The sequence below is a fragment of the Poecilia reticulata genome, linkage group LG7, assembly GCF_000633615.1.
Source record: "Poecilia reticulata strain Guanapo linkage group LG7, Guppy_female_1.0+MT, whole genome shotgun sequence".
NCBI lineage: Eukaryota > Metazoa > Chordata > Actinopteri > Cyprinodontiformes > Poeciliidae > Poecilia > Poecilia reticulata.
Genome location: NC_024337.1, coordinates 5,408,340 through 5,428,274, shown reverse-complemented (window position 1 = coordinate 5,428,274; position 19,935 = coordinate 5,408,340). Strand labels below are relative to the sequence as shown.

Below are 19,935 nucleotides of genomic sequence, written 5' to 3'. Positions count from 1 at the left end.
TCCATCCATCCATCCATCCATCCATCCATCCATCCATCCATCCATCCATCCATCCATCCATCCATCCATCCATCCATCCATCCATCCATCCATCCCGGGTTGGGGATAGGGTAAGCACTCTGAATCCCAAGGCGTTCCCAGGCCACCTGAGAAACATRGTCCCTCCTGCATGTCCTAGGTCTTCCTCTGGGTCTCCCAGAGGTGRGATGTGCCCTGACCACCTGTACTGGGTCGTGTCCAGGAGGCMTCCTAACCAGATGCCCAAGCCATTTTAAAAGGCTMCTCCCGATGTGGAGAAGCAGTGTCTCCACTCTGAGTCCCTCCACAAAGACGAAGCTTCTCACTCCATTTGTAAGGGAGARTCCAGACACTCTGCTGAGGAAGTCATTTCAGTGACTTACATCCATGATCTTGGTCTKTCGGTGACTACCCAGAGCTCATGACTGTAGACGATGGTAGAAACATAGATTGACTGGTAAATAAAGACCTTCATCTCATACAGTGCCCACATCCCTGCAGGCAAAGCACTAATCCACCTATCTCTCAATCYATTTTTCCATGATTTGTGAACAAGACCCTTAGATATTTAAACTTCTCTACTTGGGGCAGGAACTCTTTGAGTGGAATGGCACAGAAAGGCAATGGCCAGGCTAACCTGTTTCTCTCATGTTTTCAGAAAAAAATTTAAATATTAAGTTTGATTGTAAAGCCCTGTTACAAAAGTAAGGAATTAAAAAGTTCAGAGAACAAATTCTTGACTTTTTGTCTCCTGCAGGATCCTGCTTACATGTATTGCCTGTTTATCTTGTTATTCAATCCACCTTCTGCTTTGCAGTGCTGGAGTGGTTGGTGAGGACTCTTTCTCTCTTCAGTTCTTTATGTTTGTAGTTGAATCGGATAGAAATTTTCTTAGGATCTCAGTGTTAATTACTCACCTCTTCAGGGATCCGTGCCTATGAGCAGCTAGGCCAGAGAGCCTTTGGTCATCCAGGAAAGATCCTAGCGGCTGTCATCATAACATTCCACAACATTGGGGGTAAGACCATGGAAAGTGCATGACCAGTTGCATCAGCTATGGCAAGTATGGAGTTAYATTATGTCATATGAGAATGTGGTTAACTATGTTTGTCTTYAACTGCAGCCATGTCCAGCTACTTATTCATTGTAAAATCTGAGTTACCATTGGTCATTCAAGCCTTTCTTGGACAAACATCTCTCACTGAGTGAGTATTGAGCCAAAGTGTTTTTAAAATATATTTAACTCCACATAATCAATCTAAACAAGAAAAATACAATAGACAAATTTAAAAACACCTTCTCCTAAGATTTTTAATAGCGGTCGTCAAAGCAGAACTTATAAAGCAGAACTTTATAGAAAACCTGAAATATTTKAAAAAGTTAATTAATAAAATGTTAGAAGAGAAGCAGGATATTTGATTTATCTGCTTAAAGGTAGACAAGCAGAATGCTGATACATAGATATAAACAGAGTACAAGAGTAAAACACATTAAAGAAACAGCTAGCAGAGTTATCGCTCATGCTAAGGTTGTGCAGTCGGTTGGATACTGCGAAGGCATTTGGTCCAAGTCCAGTGAATGTCATGACTCACTGGTGTGAAAGTTCAAGACTTGAGTCTCTTTGTAATTTTTATTCATGAAAGTTGTCCTACTCGATTGCAAGCTAAATGACTTGAATCCACCCCKCTGGTGAAAAACAACACAATGAAATAGGAGCAAAAGGAAACATAATCAATCACRACTTTTATTAATATGAATAAAAATAAGGGTCTGCTAAATAGCTGAATCGACATCTATTAAAAACAGAAGATCATCATGTTTGTGTGTCTTAATGTTTCTAAAAGTATCAAAGATGTCAAAACTGAATGCATGGTTTTTTATCTGTAAATAATAAATAACTTTTATTTGTTTTATGCATCGTGTTTTATGTGGCGTTCTGTGTTCTGGTCTTAGGAACTGGTTTATGAATGGAAACTACCTGATCATTATTGTTACCATCTGCGTTATCTTCCCACTAGCCAYGATGAAACATCTGGGTAAGTCTCYGTCCCTTAACAATGGTTAGCAATTTCTTACAAGGTTTTAAAGGTTGATGTAGCCCAAAACATTAGAAGGACAGTCTCCCACAAACTCTTTCTATGAAGCTGGACAAACACTTTTTGTAATTATATTATTGGATATTATTTGTCAGGGTTTGAAAATCAGGAGGAAAATCAGTTATTGTCAAGTCTGCTGATACAGAAAACTAAACGTAAATGAAAAACTTTTGAAATACACAAACTGAACAGTATTTCCAAGCTCTTGCCAGTCTGTTCAGTTTTATCTGCAGGATGAGCCCAAAACCTCAAAGCAACAAAGTTTTCATTTGAATCTCACTTATATGAAACAGATTATTTCTAGTCTTCAAACAGAAGTCAGAATTAGTCTGTCTTTACTGTAAATGTATTTTTGTATATCTGTGGGTATATTTTTCATCAGTGTGTTGTTTCCTGCCCGTTCTGCAGGATATCTCGGCTATACAAGTGGCTTCTCTCTTTCCTGCATGGTCTTCTTCCTCTCTGCGGTGAGCTGTCAGAGTGCCAAACTCTGTGGTTTTTATGTCAGGAAARTCCAAATGCACCACAGCTCAAGTTTCAATTCACCAACAAGCAAATAAGTATGTGAAGATACAGATATGAATTGATATCCTAAGCTTCACTTTCCTGACTGTCCTTAAGAAAGTGCCTTTTTCTCACRCGRAGGATACTTTTCAACAGAGACCTGAGTCCAAAYAGCTCAAGTTATGTCCCAACMTGGCTGACTACCAAAGATAGTAAATAACCATGCTATTTAAGATGAAGTGCCTTGAAAAAAACCTGCCGTTTATTCTACATTTAACTTTGGGCTTGTTGTTGAAATCCATTTAGAAGGTTAACAGCAACACTTTTAGAATCACACTTTTAAAGAAAAACAAGCTCCAAGTAGATAGCCTCTGCACAAGCCTCTGCAAACTTTAACAATCCTCCAGAGAATGTTACGTTTCCAGAAATATTGTTTCCTTAACGGGATTGCATACCTTTGTCACGTCAGGTCATCTACAAGAAGTTTAACATTGCTTGCCCGTTGGAGACATTCGGTAACTTCTCTGCGACCCCGCCCATCTCTGACGACACCTGTGCAGCCAAATACTTCACCATCAACCACGAGGTGAGGCTTCGTCTTGCTGGATGGGAAGGAACCTCACATGCATGTTCATTTGGACTGTTGTGAGCTGTGGGGTTTAGAGCTCAGAGCCTGAGCACATGCAGACTGAAGCTGCATGTGTGTGCCTCATGTTACACGTTCCTCGAGTCATGCCCATTAATCTTCCACTTGCTTTCTAGACAGCGTATACCATCCCCATCCTGGCATTTGCGTTTGTGTGTCACCCTGAAGTGCTTCCTGTCTACACAGAGCTGAGCAAGTAAGACGTACAAAACAGATGGTAAACCGTACCGATAATTTAATATAGCGTGCTTTTTTGTTTTATGAAGTTACATTCTTGATTCTTCAGTGGTGCCGTGCCCTTGAATTGACTGATGAAAACAAGATATTCTAGAAAGCAAATTKAACTATAAACTATTAAATGTAGATTAAAGGTGTGTTAACCTGCTGAATCAGAACAAGACATTGAATTCTGTCATATCGTCATTTTYCGGGACCATGGCACTTCCCAGGAGGTTTCTTCAACTCTTTTTAATTAAAAACTTCTCTCGTATTTTTCCCCTAAGTCCGACCAAGAGAAGAATGCAGACTATTGGAAATGTTTCTGTCTTCGGGATGTTCATCATGTATTTCTTCACAGCTATATTTGGCTACCTAACCTTCTACGGTGAGCATTTCTCAGTTTAGTTTAATATAAACAAAAYAATTCATTTACATTCTGTGCATTTAAATTGAGAGAAATGTCAATTATAAGAGTAAAAATATAGATTAAATTGGACAAATACACATTCTGTTGATTTAGTCCATATCAATATATGGACTAAATCAATTTATGGTGCTAAATGGTCAAAGAAAATATTGCAGCAAATCAATGACTGTGCAGAGATCTCTAAACCTTAGCAAACATAGTTGAGAGGAATAGCTTCCACATTTTTATTGTATACAATTCTGATTGTGYCCTGCAAATGGATCACTGKTACGGTTCACACAGGACACACGACATAAGGAGTCCAGACCAATTTACATATAGCGGGAAGAGGTTTTATTAAACCCAAGTCTGGACATGGAGGTACGGCGAGTCGAGGCAAAATAAACAAAAGAGTGGGAGAATTCACAAACCAGCCAGCAGATGGAAAACCCAGCTTAGCCTACSATTCCCAGACCAAACAATTTAACAGATAGGTGGTTTAGGAACAGAAAATGACATCTATTRAAACAGGAGCGGGAGCGAGGTTCAGAGGGACGCGAACAAGCAGGTCCTCAGCATGASCGCTGTTCACCTGGAAAACTGGTAACTTTGAATTAAAACCTGAAATCAAAACTGAAAACGTACATTCCTTTAAGAACTGATAAGGTGTGAAATTCTGAAACGTATTCCCTCAGACTACCAGGGGGGGTTAACATTTGGGTGATCCTTAACGACCCGTTTGACCTCTGTGGGAATCCTTCCCTTATTCTGCAAACCGATCTTGCTCTGACTGATATTTATAGCAAGTCTTACACCAACTTCTCTTAAGTCCACAAACCCATGTTGCAAGCTGACACTAAATGTGTCTCATTTGACAGATTTATTGCCTGTGGAGTGAATGTCCTGAACTCTGTGTCTGATTCCACAGGAGGCACGGAGGCTGAGCTCCTCCACACCTACAGCAGGGTGGATCCGCTGGACACGTTGATCCTGTGTGTGCGACTGGCTGTGCTGGTGGCCGTCACACTCACTGTGCCCGTTGTCTTGTTTCCGGTAGGAATCTATTGGCACACAATAGATTGGGATAATAATCTATTATGCTAGTWTAATAATCTAATATAAGCCTCCTGATAATCATATTTGTGTCAGATTCGTCGCGCGCTCCAGCARCTGCTGTTCCCAGAGAAACCCTTCCACTGGTTACGTCATATCGCCATCGCTGTGTGCCTGCTGTTCGCCGTGAACCTGCTGGTCATCTTTGTTCCCAACATTCGAGACATTTTTGGAATCACRGGTGAGATAACAGAGCTGTAAGCAAGACAAAGACTAATGCTTTCGCTTCTCCAGAATAACACAGCTGCAACTTCATAAAAACATCTGGCAACGTCTGGCAAAACACCATTAGCCATTTCTCCTACARCCTCTWGACTCACACGTTTGTTTTGGTTGTATTTACCCAGAATGCCGTGCAAAAGCAGTCTGATTCCTGCTTTTGGAGCAGCCTCTGGTCCGCTTGGCGCTCACATTTGCACACCAGAGTTCACTTGAACTGAACCGGTTTGTACGGGGAGCAGAAGTTTGCTTTTTTGGTCACCATCAGAGTTTGATTGCTACAACAGCGTATCGGGGCCATTGTAGATAGGAAAGAGGAAGAGTGCATTTACAATAAACTCAGAAATTTTGAGATTAATCGYTGAAAATTTTCAAGAAAAAATATGGAAAGTTGTCAAGCAATGAAATTTCCTTTTTTTTTTTCCTGTTTTCCTTGTTTTGTCTAGAATTTTTTCTGGCGGACGTTTACTCCTTTTAGATTGCACATTCACTTCCCCAAACCAACAAAAATGTTTTAGCCAAACAAACTAGAGTTTTATTAAACTGGACTAAGTAGGGCTGGTGTGAATAACCTAAAAAGCATTTAACAGTTGGGTTGTGATTTCATAACTAGCTATCTATTAAACCAAGCTCCTAAAACGTTTCTTGTGGCAGTACGATGAATTGTTGTGTCTTATCCTCGTGTGCAGGGGCGACCACTGCTCCCACTCTCATCTTCATCCTTCCTGGGCTCTTCTACATTCGAATCATTCCCAAAAGCCAGGAGCCCACGAGATCCAGGCCAAAGATCCAGGTACATCTCTCTGAGCCGTGTCTTGAGCAGAGGACTTGCTCAAAGTGACGGAGTCAGTAAAACATTGATGTTAATGGTTATCTGCTGTTTTTCAGGCTGCTTGTTTCTCCACTTTGGGTTTCATCTTCATGATCATAAGTCTGACCTTCATCGTACTTGACTGGATAAGCGGAGAAAAGCGAAGTCTCGGCGGCCATTAACACGTTCCCTCCCTGACCTTTAACCTATTGCTGTGTCYCCCTCTTCCAGGACTCTTAAAGAAAAACTAATTTTTCATCAAAAGATGAAAATGTCTGTGAGACTGACATTATTCTGGTAAGGACTAGCTGCTCCTCCACTGTGACAGGGGGAAAATTTCAACCCTGATGCTGGGATAATGTTCGCTGCTCGTGTTTAACTTGCGGTATTCCGACGGACCCTCAACCACAGAAAGCTTAGTGCTTTTCCCGAGGCTWAACGTGGTGTTTTATTAGCAACRGTTTTAAAAGTAAAACTCTATGACAAAAAACGGGGAGCAATCTTTAAATTTTATTTCTGATGACKTTTCATGACGAAAATGTGCTTTTTTCCAGAATGACTGTGAAATCAATCCAATATGGTGCTTAAAACATGGTGGATCTTAAAGTAATCTGAGAAAAGGGCGATTTTAGGTCAATGCATTTGCTCTTACACACCTGTGAAGAAATCAATGTCTTTGTTTTGTAATTCTGTAGAAAAATACACAAAACACTACAAGAAAACTGTCCATGAGCCAAAAATTAAAAACCCTTGAGGAACTGTGAATGTGTTAATTTGGTTTGTTTGTGAATGTTCTTAAATAAAATGTATAAAAGAATACTTGCCTAATTAAGGTATGCTTACAACCTGCATTATGTTACTTTATGCACCGAAGAGTCTACATACGGTTGGTCTGAATATCACCAGAGGCAGATTCAGTCTTTGAGTCAAAATGACAAAGATGTAATTACATTATACGATATTTGCTCTAGAGCCACAACTATTTGCTCAACCAATAATAAATGAGCAGAAGCTTAAAGCTGTTGCTAAAATGAAGCCTGTTGTTGTCATGTCCACTTTCAACTTTCTGACCCACGTGCAAAAATCATTCAGAGACAATAAGGTTGAGACGGTAAGTTCAGTGAGTTGACAGCTGGCCACAGTAGACCACATAAATAACACAGTGAATAAATTGGCCAGATGTAGAGGGAAAGAGGCAGTGGTTGGACGAATCCAGAGGATGATCATGTTTGAGAATGTGTGCTTGTTTTGAGCACAGACTGCGGCTGTGAATTGAGCCAATGAAAGCAAAGTTTTAATCAGAGAAACATGAAACAGGATGGAAACTGGGATTAGACTCCACTTTGTTCTGCTATTTCAGGCGTGTGTTATGGTGAACCAGGGTTAGCATAAGACCAAGGAAGAGGGAAAGACAATCTTCTTATGACGGGTTTCTGAATAATTCAAGTGATTCGGTTTTGGGTGTGAAGATGGGTAAAGGATTACAGTCGAGCAGATGCATGGACGGGACATGGCAGAGGAATTGTTTTACTAATCTGGAGTCGATGACATTTCCCTTGTAGCCCAAGTCTGGAAACTCATGGAGCCAGGAAGTGAGATGGATTGTTTTGTTTTGTTTATGGCCACCTTCTGGTATTTGCAGATCAACTGAGAGGCTCCCAGAAGGTTTGGTAGACAATGTAATGTCCCACTATTGTCTTCCTTCCTCCAGCAGCCTTGCACACCAAATCAGGGGTTCCTCTGAAGTCTGTCTGACCTAGAGGGCAGAACCTTGGCAGAAGAGGTTTTTATGCTAACGTTTCTTAAGCTCCTTCCTCGTTTCTCTCTTATTAATCGTCAATTCAGAAGGTTAAAGAATCTTTCAAAGATTTGGACTTATCTCATACGGAACCTTGAGACGACATTTGTTATCAATTGAAGGCACAGAAATATACCGAATCAAAATCTGCCACAAGCATGAATAACTTTGGGGTTTAAACGTAAATTTCCAATAACTGTCACTGCATCAAAAAAAAGAAAAAAGCAAGTCGATGGATCTGTAAGGCATCTTTATTTAAGCTGGTACTATGTATACAATACTCTGCCGATAAATCTAGAAAACATTTCCATTTAACTACATTCAAATTCCATTTGTTCAACATTTTATGCTCAAAGGTGATCAACAAAGAACACGTAACGTCTGAAAATCAAACATCAATTCATGTATCAAACAATTTGACACTAAAGAAGAGCCTCTGCAAACAGACCATGAAGCCACCGTATGCTGTCCAGAGTCCCATTTCACAAAACAAACCAGTGGATGGACCATCAGAGCTCCTCTGYAGATTCMGTTTGAGACGAACAAGACAAAATCCATCTCTCCATTCATTCACGATGTGCATTAGCATGACTTAACGGTACAAAAACCAGCTGGTCTCCATGTTAGTGAGCCTTAGTCTCTGCAGCATCTACTTGAAGAGCTGCTCCTGTGCTGCTCAGACTGCTTTTAGCCATCGGCCGTTGGCATCGATGGAGCAGCGTCTCCTCTCAGCCCTCTCTGACTTTGGCGGCGAGCGCAGAGTTCTCCTGTCGGATTGCTTTGTAGTCGTCCATGATCCTCTCCAGGTTGGTCACGGTTTTGTTACAGTTTTCTGTCTCAATCTGTAGATAAAGGTGAGACAACAACACATCAGTCACAGYRAAAAGGATTTCTATTCATCCGAYAACAGTCACATGGCAAAAGCTGCCRCTTGAGGTTTTGTATGCTTGAATTTGGATATACAGCAAAAATAATGTCAGTCTCAAAAAACACAAAAAACTTTGGCAGATTCGTTATTTGACGCTTTAAAAAAAGTAGCTAGAGGGGTTTGAAAAGGCATTTAATATAATAATAAAGTCCCTAAATTGGTGACTTAAAAGTGGATGTATCAATCCACTTTTTTCACTTCCAATAACCAATACACACACGTGAGGTTTAATGTCTGATGATACCGATTAATTACAGAAAAACTAAAGCTAAATCAACTTAAAACATTTGTTTCTTTTAAACAAAGAATTAAGTGCACTGAGTTACACATTTATTTGATAACTCTGGACCAGTACAGCACATGTACAAACACCAATAGCTTCACAAAAACTTTGTTCAGTGAATTACGAGTATAACAGAGTAAAACAAATAATAAAGAAACTGAAAAAAATAATAGGTTGACTACCTTGGTCAAACATGTACAAATAAACTGCAAAAAAACTTTTTTCAAACGGTTGAGAAAGTGAAATTAGTCGTTCTAAATTTTATCTGGATTGGGCATACTGATACCCGATCTAGAACTATTTTCAATATGGGGGCCGATACAGATAGTGAAATTGAATTGGTGCATCTATACTGCAGATGTGGCCTGGTGGGTGGGTCTGTCAGTCAGCCGTCTCTCACAGCACAGCGAGGACGGCAGAGGCTGGTTTGTAGAAATATACTAAACTGATGGATAAGATTGGCTCCGCATGGCGGTGTCGGTATCACCCAAAATGACCAGGGGTCCATTGGTGAACACATTTTACTCAGACTTTGTTTAAGGACTTTACTATATTTCAAAATATTTAATGAACTTTAGCAGAAGATCATTTGAGTAAGGGAGAAAGAAAGCGAAGGCAGATGCAGTTGACTGCTTCAGCACACACAAAAAAAAAGAAAGAACATGAGCCAAGTCTGCTGAAGCCTACTTGTTCCTCCAGATCTCGAATCTCTCTCAGAATTGTTCCCGTGTCCTCAATGGTTTGGATCAGCTGGTTACAGTTCTGCAGTGAATGACAGAKRCACAACAGGAGACCATTTCCTGACATGAACCAGCACAGACGACGGAAAGATCAGCGTCTCKGACGCAGTGACACACCTCATGTAAGGCAGCCAGGTACTTGTAGGATTTGCGGACAGACTCGTCTTTCTTGGCATCCTAAACAGCAAACAACAGCAAAGGGATTTATTCTTAAATGAAACAAAAAAAGAGATATGTTATCCATTCCTGGAAGCAGCTGCATGAAAAAAAAAAAGATGGTGTGATTGAAGATTTTTGCAAATTGTCTATGAGAAGTTAGAGACGAGCATGCTACCTTAAAAACCAGCTCGTCAGTCACAGCAAACGTCCGGTCCAGTTTCCCGGTGAGGTTGTTGATCTCCTTCTGCAGCTCCTTGGTGTCTGACAGGATCTGAGGAGATCCCACGAGAAGTTGGTGAGAGAAAAAGCAACGGAGGCACAACAGAGTCCACTCTACCGGTTAGAAACAAATTATTTCTCCTCAACATAATGAGACCAACTCCACGAATCCTAGAGATCTGTGAATTAGCTTGTGCTGCACAGCAACCTCTTCAAATCTTACCTTAGTAATTTCCTCCTTCTGTTTTTTGATGTTGCCAACAATCTCCAGAATTCTCTGAGTGTACGCTGATCGAGACTCGTCCTGGGGAAGGCTTTCCAATTCAGTCACCTTCAGAGGTAGAGAAGACGGACAAGGCTGACTCAAACACACCCAGAGTTAAACCAATCTGGTCAAACATAAAAACAACACATGAATAAATGAACTTCTAAGGGGTTGTTCCAGCATCAGTCGGGCCAACAGTGCCACATGTCGCATTTGACTTAAAGCTCCACATCAACAATATGTCCACTGCTTACAGCTGGTCTAAGCTACTTCACACCACTAAAGGTCTGAAAGATTGCTTCAGGTTTTAGATTTGATTTATCGTCATTGTACGTCATTTGTAAGCTGTACAACAAAATCTAATTAAAATGTAGCTTTTTGTGACAAATTTGAATAAAGGATGTTACTTCCTTGATCCAAACATTGCAAACCAAAGTCAGGCATGTCAGTGGGGGGAAACTCTCACACACAGGGATGATTCTCTGTATTAGTTTTATCCTCAGTATCCCTCCAGTTCTGTGATGGTCTTCTGGTCTCTAGTGGCCGTCAATGTTAAGCCTCATTGAGTAACAATGTTCAAGTACAACTGTAATATTTTTTTCTTTTGGTTTAACAGCGTTGTTGTCAGCTGATCGCAMTGTATTCATTTTTCCAACACGGACCTCTTCTACCTGTACAGTTTGTGAAAAATGCAGCAGACAAATATGATCTTCAGCATCTTTTCTGGGCTGCATAGATGCGCTTTTGCAGAGCAACAAGTCAAAGCGGCGGCTCGCTGGAATTATTACGTAATCCTGTAGGATATTTCTCGTGCATTTCTATCATTTGACAAACAATATCTTCTGTCATCAGTGCAGTTTGCACCTATTTTTGAAAATGTTGTTTGTAGATCAGCTGTGCACAAGGACCAGGACCAAAAGGCATCTGGACAGCACAAAAGATGATTTGTTAGCAGTATTTTGTTTGGGAAAAATAACTGTGGATTATTCTAACATCAGGTTTCATAGTTTTTGATCAGACAAACCTTTATAACTTCTAAGAACACAGAACCAGATATTCAATGTAGGTTATGGAGCACCTCAGATGAGGTCCTACTGGAAAACTGGACTAGTTAAAAATGATTAATAAGTTCAAACACCACTTTGTGAAAACAAAAAAGGGCTTCTTACTTTTCTAAAATACAAAATGAAAATCTGCTTCTTATTTTTTTGAGCAACTGAGTGATGCAGATCCTCCTCTATTAGGGGAAGAGAATGCTTTGTTACAAAAATGCTATATTTGACTAAAGTGAGAAGAAACCCAACATCTGGAATAGGTCAAGAGACATACTGCACTGTGGTACAGCTGCAACTAGGGATGCATGATATATTGGAACCAATATCGGTATCGGCAGATATTAGTCAGTTTTTAGCATATTGGTCGGATTTTAAAAAGCTGGTCTGATACTAATAACTGGTGTTTATTCCCATCGTGTTGCTCTTTGTTTCTGGAGGAGGTTGCTTATGAGATATTTGTTTGGTCTAGTAATGGAGATGGTGATGCAGCGCATAACTGTATATAATATAAAATGGTTATTGGCCCAAATTTTAATATTGCTAGATATCCCTAGCTGCAACTCTTCCATAGTCTCACAAGCAGGAATGCGTACATCACACAATCATAACAAGGAAGCCACTAATGAGGCAGAATTAGCAGACACACCAGCTGCTTGTATGACTCTTCTTTCTTCTTCGCCTCCACTGTGGCCGCACGGATTTTTTCATGCAGAGACTTGATCTCTGAAAGCTTTGTGGAAGACTCGAGCTGTGGAAAACAGAGGCAACGTCAGCACCACCAGAACTGGCTGAACACACGTTGCATTTATTSCACCACTCACGTCTTTGGTGCTGCAGATTTCTTTTAGCCTGCGATGTTCTTCAATAAGTGGAGCRCGATGTTTTTCCCACTGAGATGCCAGATTTACCACCCGGTTGGCGCTGGCCTCCACCTGGGACTGCAGGGCCGAGCAGAAACAGGGGAGTGAGAAAGAGCTTCTCTGAGGCTAAGAGTTTTCACAGATCCTTTCTTACCTGAAGCTTCTGAAGGTTGCTGTCTGCGTCTGGCAACAGATCAATAGTTTTCTTCTTTACCTGCATCTTCTCCTCATTTTTAGTATTTTCCATCTCCCTCTGCTTCAGTTCATCAAATACCTAGCAGCAAAACAACTTTTTTCAGTCAATATGTTTCTAATATTTTTAAGGATATGAAGTTTACAGCAGTTATCCCGGACACAAACTAATCCACACATGAAATAAAATGGTACAAAAACTGAAGACGGATGAATGTACTCCATTCTTTGTGTAAAAAAGACACATGCTGTAACAATTCACATGTTTTTTTCATGTGAATTGTTACACATGAAAACAATGTGTAACAACTGTTACAATTGTTGTTACAATTGTTGCACACCGTTTATGTGTAACAATTGTTACATTGTTTTCACGTGCAACAATTGTTACACATTCCCACCTTCACGCCTCTGAAGGTGTGAATGTGTAACTTGTGTTAAAAAATTGTTAAAGATTTATTAACAATTTAAGTTCTCTGCAAACGAGAGAACTTAAGTAAGAACTTAAGTAAGAACTTATGTTCTCTCGTTTGCGAGAGAACGAGAGAACTTAAGTTCTCTGCAAACGAGAGAATTTAAGTTCTCTCTTCTCAAAGGCTCCGGCCTTTGAGAAGAGAGATCTAAAAGTTTTAAAAGTATTACTGATTGCGCTTTAAAAATTAGGTAACTTTATGTTATTAAAGGTAAAGTTAAACAGTAATGATTTCTTGGTTAATGTCAAGTTGTCATAACAAAGACATTTTGAATAATGTCAACTTTGTATTAAAAGTGTCATGATTTACTGAATGACACTTTATGACAACAGTCATAAATATTCATGAAGACTTACTGATTGATGTTCATGACATGTGTTATGTCATGTTTATGGCAGTGTCATGACAGTCTTATTCACACCCCTTCAAATAAAGTGTTACCACAGGTTGGGCAAGAAATGTGCCCTGATTTCCTTAACTTTGGGAGATCAGCTGATCCTCACATCAGAAACCAGTCGTATTTACCAATCTTATCTACTTTGGTGAAAGTCTGAAAATCAGCCTCTGTCCCCTTGTGAGAGAGTTTGAGTGACGTGAGTGTGATCACCAATAGTCACCCCACTGTTGCCAAATTGGTGGCTTTGTTTCTATATATTTAACAACTTTTCAGAGAAAAAAAAAATCTCTATTGGCCAAAACTGGCATCAGATTTTTAAAGATCGGTGATCATCCTGAAAACTGCTTGGGTTCACCCAGAAGTGTTAGGCCTAAAGCTCTTGATCTATTTCCTCTACTGACCGCTAGAGGGGGCTTAAAGTACTGAATGATTATTCTTGCATGCACAGGTCGAGTATCTTATTCCAACATGGTCACATGACCCACGGTGACACTGGTGAGTCTGGTGTTTCTCAGCCTTTTTTGAGCCAGCGCCCCCCTATCTATTATCCAGGATCCTTGTATCTAAAAAAATGCTATTTAAAATCAGTAGGCCTAAAAGCAACCAATCAGAGTGAAGAAAAAAATCTTGATCTGTGCCATTTTCTGACGTTAGATGCTAAATCTTTCACAAAATGGCCAGTTAAAAGATGAGAAAAATATCACTTGCATAACAATTTGCAACATGGTGTATTGTCTCTGCGGTCACTGCAGATGTGGCTCAATAGCCTGAGACTGGATCCATCTCATGTAGGGCAGCAACACGGGAAAATGCCTTGCATCACTGGCTCAGTGGCGAGATGCAGTGTTTATGATGAAGAGGCAGTGAGCTCCACTGGGCTCACTGCCGTCTTGGAGAGACGTCGTCTACACTGACACATCCACCATGGGATGGGGGGCATCGTGGCAGCAACAGAATGACCACAGGGGACATGATCTCCCAGGGAAAAACCGAAGTACATCAACGCCTTGGAGCTACATGTTGTACAGGGGTCGCTACAACACTGCTGTGAGAAATACCTGAGCGTTAGTGACACTCATGTGCTTCATGTCTGCCACCATCAAGTCGACGTCACTGGAGAGTTGCTGAAACTGCTGCTGCAGGGCAGCTAGCTCCTCCTGCTGGCGGAGCTGAGCATCGCCCTCCGACTGCCGCCCCATGTGGACTGGGCTCGTTACCGCCGCAGCCTCCTGCAGGAGCGACGCACAGTTAGCACTGAGCCCGTTCTTCAGAGCTCCATCTACTCGACCAGAGACGCTCACCTGTGTGAAGGTAAACTTCTGAGTGTGTGTGAAATGACTGCCCTTGGTAAGGATGAAGTCAGAAGGGGTGGAGCCTCTGAAGGTGTGCAAGAGGTCAGACAGCTCAGAGGTGGAGCGGGGAACGCTGAAGACACTTTCGGGAGACGGCGCGGCAGCAGAGCGCAGCTGCTCTTCGATGCGTTTACGCAGACGGGTCAGCTTCCTGGAGCGGTACTCCTGTTCAACACGCGGGAAAACACTGTCAGCAGCGAATTACACATCACACACGTGTGTTATTATCATTTCATAGAGTGACTTTCGAACATTTTTCATCTGCAAAATTTAACGTCTGACATTTCTTATCGTTTCCCTCAAAGGTTTGAAAGAAGACCTGCCTGAGATAGGCGTCATTCTTCAGCTGATCGTTTGATATTACAACACTTTTTCTCAAACATGTGGACATGGAGGGATTTCCTGATACGGGGCGGCCCTTACCTGTGGCGTGAGGCGGGACAGCAGGCCCTGACTCTTCCACTCGGTATCCCACTCCTGAGCACTGCTCAAGTCCGCCGTGTGTTGCTCCAAGATGGACGACATCATAGAGGTCTGACTGGGAAACTGAGCGGTGACGGGAAGGAGGAAGTCTCTCTGGTAGTCCTTCACCTCTGTAAATGCAGCGCACATGCATTCTCATTTCATTCAGCTAGGAAAAAGACTAACATTGTTATTAAGCTAATGCTTTATCCTAAATAAGATGTCAAATTTGACAGCGAGATTTATATTGAATTAAACAAATGCTCTATGGCCTAGACAAAGTCCAGACTAAAATCCAAGAGAACTTCAGTAGCATCACCTTAAACAGAGCAGATCTGAAAAGTAATGTTAAATACTTGATGCCAAGAGTGACACAAACAGTGATCAGGTTAATGGACAATCAATTTTTCACAAATCATATCAAAAGTAGTTTTGGGATTTACACGAGTGACTTTGACAGATTATTTTTAAATGATCTGAAACATTTAAGAGACATGCAAGCCAAATCAAAAGGGATGTGAAAAGGGATAAATGATTTTTAAATAATCTGGTTGAAACTGAAGAAGAAACCATGATGAGTTTAAGGTGAGGTGGTAAAACCTGCGTCATTCAGTACAACTCAAACCCATATGAATTACGTCGCAGCCCAAAGCTACACCGTGTAGAGAATTGTTTTTGTGCTTCATACTGAACACATAGTAAGAGAACTGAAAGGATTATTTAGCATTTTGCTAACTGAACATAGACTCTGTTCTGAATCAGTGTCGGCAGCAGAGGACATACCTTTGAGAAACTTCTGGCCGTTAGTGCAGTGAGGGGAGCTGAGTGGACGGACGTGGAAGCTGTGCGATGCGGCTTTATTCTAAAACACAAGAAAACAGGTTTCAGCAAAGATGGAAATGTTTTCATCCAGGTCTGAAGGTCAGTGTATTTTCAGGCAGTTCATTTTTTCGATTGAAATGAAAAATGAAAAAACAAAAATAGACTCATTTTTTTGTTTATTAAGCTAAAATGAGAAATCGGATAACGGGTCAACCCGGCACGTTATCCGGTTTATCATTTTGGTTTAACAAACACAAAAAACCGAACTGCCTGAAAATATGCGGACCTCTGAAGCTTTTTGCACTGTATCAGATCAGCCTTTTACATTTTAAACACTTAAAAAAATTATTTCAACAAAGTTACAATGCTCAGTAAATTTACATACAAAATTCAAAAACTTTGTTTCATTCAGACTATGTGCAAAGACAACATATAAAATGGAGAAACTGAAAGAAAAAAAAAGATGACAAGCCTATAAGTGGAACATTTAATGCAGAAAAAAAAAATGCACTGATTCCGATTTTGACCGATAATGAATCTCGTCAGAAAACTCACTAAATTTATCAACGAAGTAGCTGAGTTACAGATGTGACCTGGTGGGCGGCTCTGTCAGTCAGCATCTCTCTCATGACAAGCAGACGGGGACAGTGGCTATGTTTGTAGAATTTCAGAGGTAAATAAGATCAGATTCTCATGTACAGATTGGCCGATCTGCACGTGAGAGCATACATTTACAAAAATGTATGCAATGAACACAAAAGGGCTCACAAAATCCAAGGAAATAAAAGGCTAAGTAAGAATAAAGTCACCAGACTGAAGACCACGCACAACTTGGAATGCACAATATATCGGCAGTAATATTGGTATTGGTCATTTGTTAACACAGCGGTATTGGTTATTAATCAAGACCACTTGAAAAATGAGAATGTCAAACTGTTTAAAAGGAAGTGTGAAGAAATGGCCTGTGCTGGGTAAATCAGTCGAGCTGTGTGCAGCAGATGCATTATCAGCTGCTGCTCTCACATGTTGACATACCTGAGTTTCACAGTGTAATGGCAACCTGCAGTTTAGAGGCACCCAGGAAACAGCCAGCTGGCCTTTGATTGCAGCAGCAATGGCTCTATGGAGGACAGCCGATTTACCTGCAGGAAGAGAGAAGAACCGCTGTGATAGAGTTATGAATATATGCCTTTGTAAAGGCAGGTAAACAAAGAGGAGATTTTAAGCTAGTAGTACTTGTCTCTTTTTTACTTCCTGTCAAAAAACTATGACTTTAAATTCTCTCATTCATTTTATAATCGGAAATAATTGGATATTAAGAAGAACTAAAATTTTATTAGAATAGATTTTCTAACACGCTTAAAAACTTAAATGTAATGTTTTCTATTCTGGGTGACATTCTTTTGCCATTCTGGTTCAAAACTGTGGAGCCACGTTGGTCTCATATAATTGTTAAAAAACTAAAAATAAAAACAGAAAACAAGGTCCAAAATTACAGTTCAGATTCAAGGGATTTGTTGTGTCGTGTGTTTACATATGCAGTAAAGCAAGTTATTTTTCAAAAATCAATCACACAAACAGATCGATGAGGATGTTCTCACTGGACGAAAATGTGACATTGACAAATCTGAGCAGTATTTTAAGACAGAATGTGGCTGATTCAACTCTCCGGTCCTCTGAAGCCCCGCCCCCAAGCCAAACAAGGCCAGAAGTTTGAAACTGGAAAAAAAAATTCAATCTAAAAAATAGCAGTGGACTCTGTTGAAATTTTTAATTGGTCTTGACTGACGTAATGCGCCAGTTCAACGTTATGAAGCTTACGAGAAATTTTCTGCACATTACTGTTTCCATGGGAGCGCGAGCAAAATATTCCACACAGTCTGTGAATCCTTTTTGTACAGAACATTAATATTCAAACAAACCATTCTCAGTTACTCATTATGAAGCGTGGTCTGTATTTTAGTAAACTATGTCAACAGTGAAGTGCAATGACACACTGTAACTAAGTGACAGTCGATACTTGTCATATTTTTTTCTCAAATAAAAAGGTACAAAATTATTCACACATTTCACAGCTTCCATTTTTGTTCCTTTTGCTTTAACACGCCAGGAGAACAGCAGAGCTACACGGCCTGTACTTTTGTAATATTAGACTTCTTGTGGATGACAGCTTTGTTTTTTGTTCTTTTTTTTATCGTTAGCCATTTAGCTGTACCTGTGGGCTGGTCCGAGGCCTCAGAGCTCTCCCTGGGCATTTTCTCCACCAGGTACATGAGTAGCGAGCGAATCTCTGGCTCGTTACTGTATAGAAAAGTCTGGTACCCAATCTCTCCTTTATAGCCAACGTCCTGGAAACAACACGGGTAAAAGTGTCAGCATAGTGTACTGTACAATAAGAAGAAAATATGCAAGATGTGAGAATGTTAGTGAACTTTGTAATATATCTTGTATTATTTGTATTCTGTGCAAGAGGACCGGTTGAGAAAAAGAGACTTTGAGTTCAAAAAACAAGTTTCATTTATGGACTCCAGATGCATTAGCAGACATACAGACACCGTGACCTGGACATGCCCATATCAGGAAGACAGGCAATAATGATAATGTTAACTTTGAGGAGATACTCTGCTGGCCAGAACCCTATAAACGGGGTATTGATTTCACTATGATTGGGCCAAGATTTCCTGCATGCTGACATATTCTGCAGTACTGTAATAAAACTTTGTTGTACAACCAAAGCCTGTAGCATGCAGAGTCCTTTTCCTGCAACATCACCACACCAGCATCAATTAAGAGGAGACCAACCAGAAGACACCATGTAATCAACATCAAAAATACCATATTAGCAACTACATTAGAACCTGCTGTGCAGCTGGAAGGAGGTTTTTTTGTTGTTGTTGTTTTTTTTACTGTGAAATATTATATTGTCTCTGCTGGCCAAATCTTGATCTGTTAGCATGTAATGACACTCATCCGTCACAAAGTGTGATTTATCCACGTGTCCCTCTAGAAACAACTTGCTGGGGAACCCTAGTCAGAAGATATGATGTGTGGACGGATCAGGGGGTCTTACCTGGCAGGCCTGGGCCAGGCTCATGCCCACCCTGAAGCGGGCAGACATGCCCGGAGGCAGGGAGGTGGGCAGCCCTTCCCCCAGGGCCGGATCGATCACCCGGATGCATCTGACCACCGCCTCCACGATCAACTCACTGGTGAACTGGTTCACCCTGTCGACGTCCTCACCCACCTCCCTGTGGGACACAAACCATTCAGAACCCGCCTGAGAGCTGTCAACAACTCTAACCTGCAGAAACACGATGAAGACACTTACGTTCCGACTTGTCTGAGAGTGTGAATCAGGATTTTATCAACTTCCTCCATCACTAAGCTTTCTCAGGAAATATTCCAACCGAGTAGCAGGAATCTAGAGAAACAGCCCGACTACAGACAGATGCTTTATTAACATGGGTTAGCTTCCATCGACTGTTAGCAGCACACTAGCTCCTATTTACCAACTACGGCATTCCTCACTTCCATTTTCCCTATCAGCTTAGCTAAAGGACTGTACGTAAACAAAATATTCTAAATCAGTCCAAAATCCTTCCACAATCACGTCCAAGCCGATGCAACCGGCTCTAACAGAGCTCAGAGCTGGGAGTTTTTGTTCAGAGTGGAAGTGATCGTCGACAGGAACAGAAGGGCTTTCTGGGAAGCRGAGTTTTCAATGAGTCTGTAACAGCTGGGAATCAAGGAGACGTGTACAATGTTGAAATACATATCCCAGCATGCACCACTGCAGAGAATCTTGTGACCTGATGCTGTGTTCGTTGACAGCTGATGGAATCAGAATCGGCTTTATTGGCTAAGATTGTGTTCACAAACAAGGAATTTCAGTTCTKTT

At 40.9% G+C, this 19,935-nt stretch overlaps 2 protein-coding genes across 2 annotated transcripts; one reads left to right on the top strand and one right to left on the bottom strand.

Moving 5' to 3' along the window:
- Nucleotides 1-1,141: 1,141 nt before the first annotated feature.
- LOC103467074 (sodium-coupled neutral amino acid transporter 3-like) lies at nucleotides 1,142-6,849 on the top strand. The gene is made up of 10 exons (XM_017305569.1): nucleotides 1,142-1,223; nucleotides 1,965-2,054; nucleotides 2,523-2,581; nucleotides 3,088-3,204; nucleotides 3,381-3,460; nucleotides 3,768-3,868; nucleotides 4,818-4,942; nucleotides 5,039-5,183; nucleotides 5,911-6,014; nucleotides 6,110-6,849. Exons 2-10 carry the CDS (start codon nucleotides 1,982-1,984, stop codon nucleotides 6,212-6,214), a joined length of 909 nt encoding a protein of 302 aa, XP_017161058.1. The 5' UTR covers nucleotides 1,142-1,223; nucleotides 1,965-1,981; the 3' UTR covers nucleotides 6,215-6,849.
- A 1,214-nt stretch (nucleotides 6,850-8,063) lies between these two features.
- ccdc22 (CCC complex scaffolding subunit CCDC22) lies at nucleotides 8,064-19,707 on the bottom strand. Its single transcript, XM_008413003.2, has 16 exons — nucleotides 19,366-19,707; nucleotides 19,108-19,285; nucleotides 18,253-18,385; nucleotides 17,073-17,179; nucleotides 15,999-16,077; nucleotides 15,177-15,346; nucleotides 14,703-14,918; nucleotides 14,460-14,630; nucleotides 12,494-12,613; nucleotides 12,301-12,417; nucleotides 12,126-12,227; nucleotides 10,383-10,490; nucleotides 10,116-10,211; nucleotides 9,899-9,958; nucleotides 9,729-9,803; nucleotides 8,064-8,672 (listed from the first exon to the last, which is right to left on the bottom strand). Exons 1-16 carry the CDS (start codon nucleotides 19,413-19,415, stop codon nucleotides 8,559-8,561), a joined length of 1,896 nt encoding a protein of 631 aa, XP_008411225.1. The 5' UTR covers nucleotides 19,416-19,707; the 3' UTR covers nucleotides 8,064-8,558.
- Between the last annotated feature and the right edge of the window lie 228 nt (nucleotides 19,708-19,935).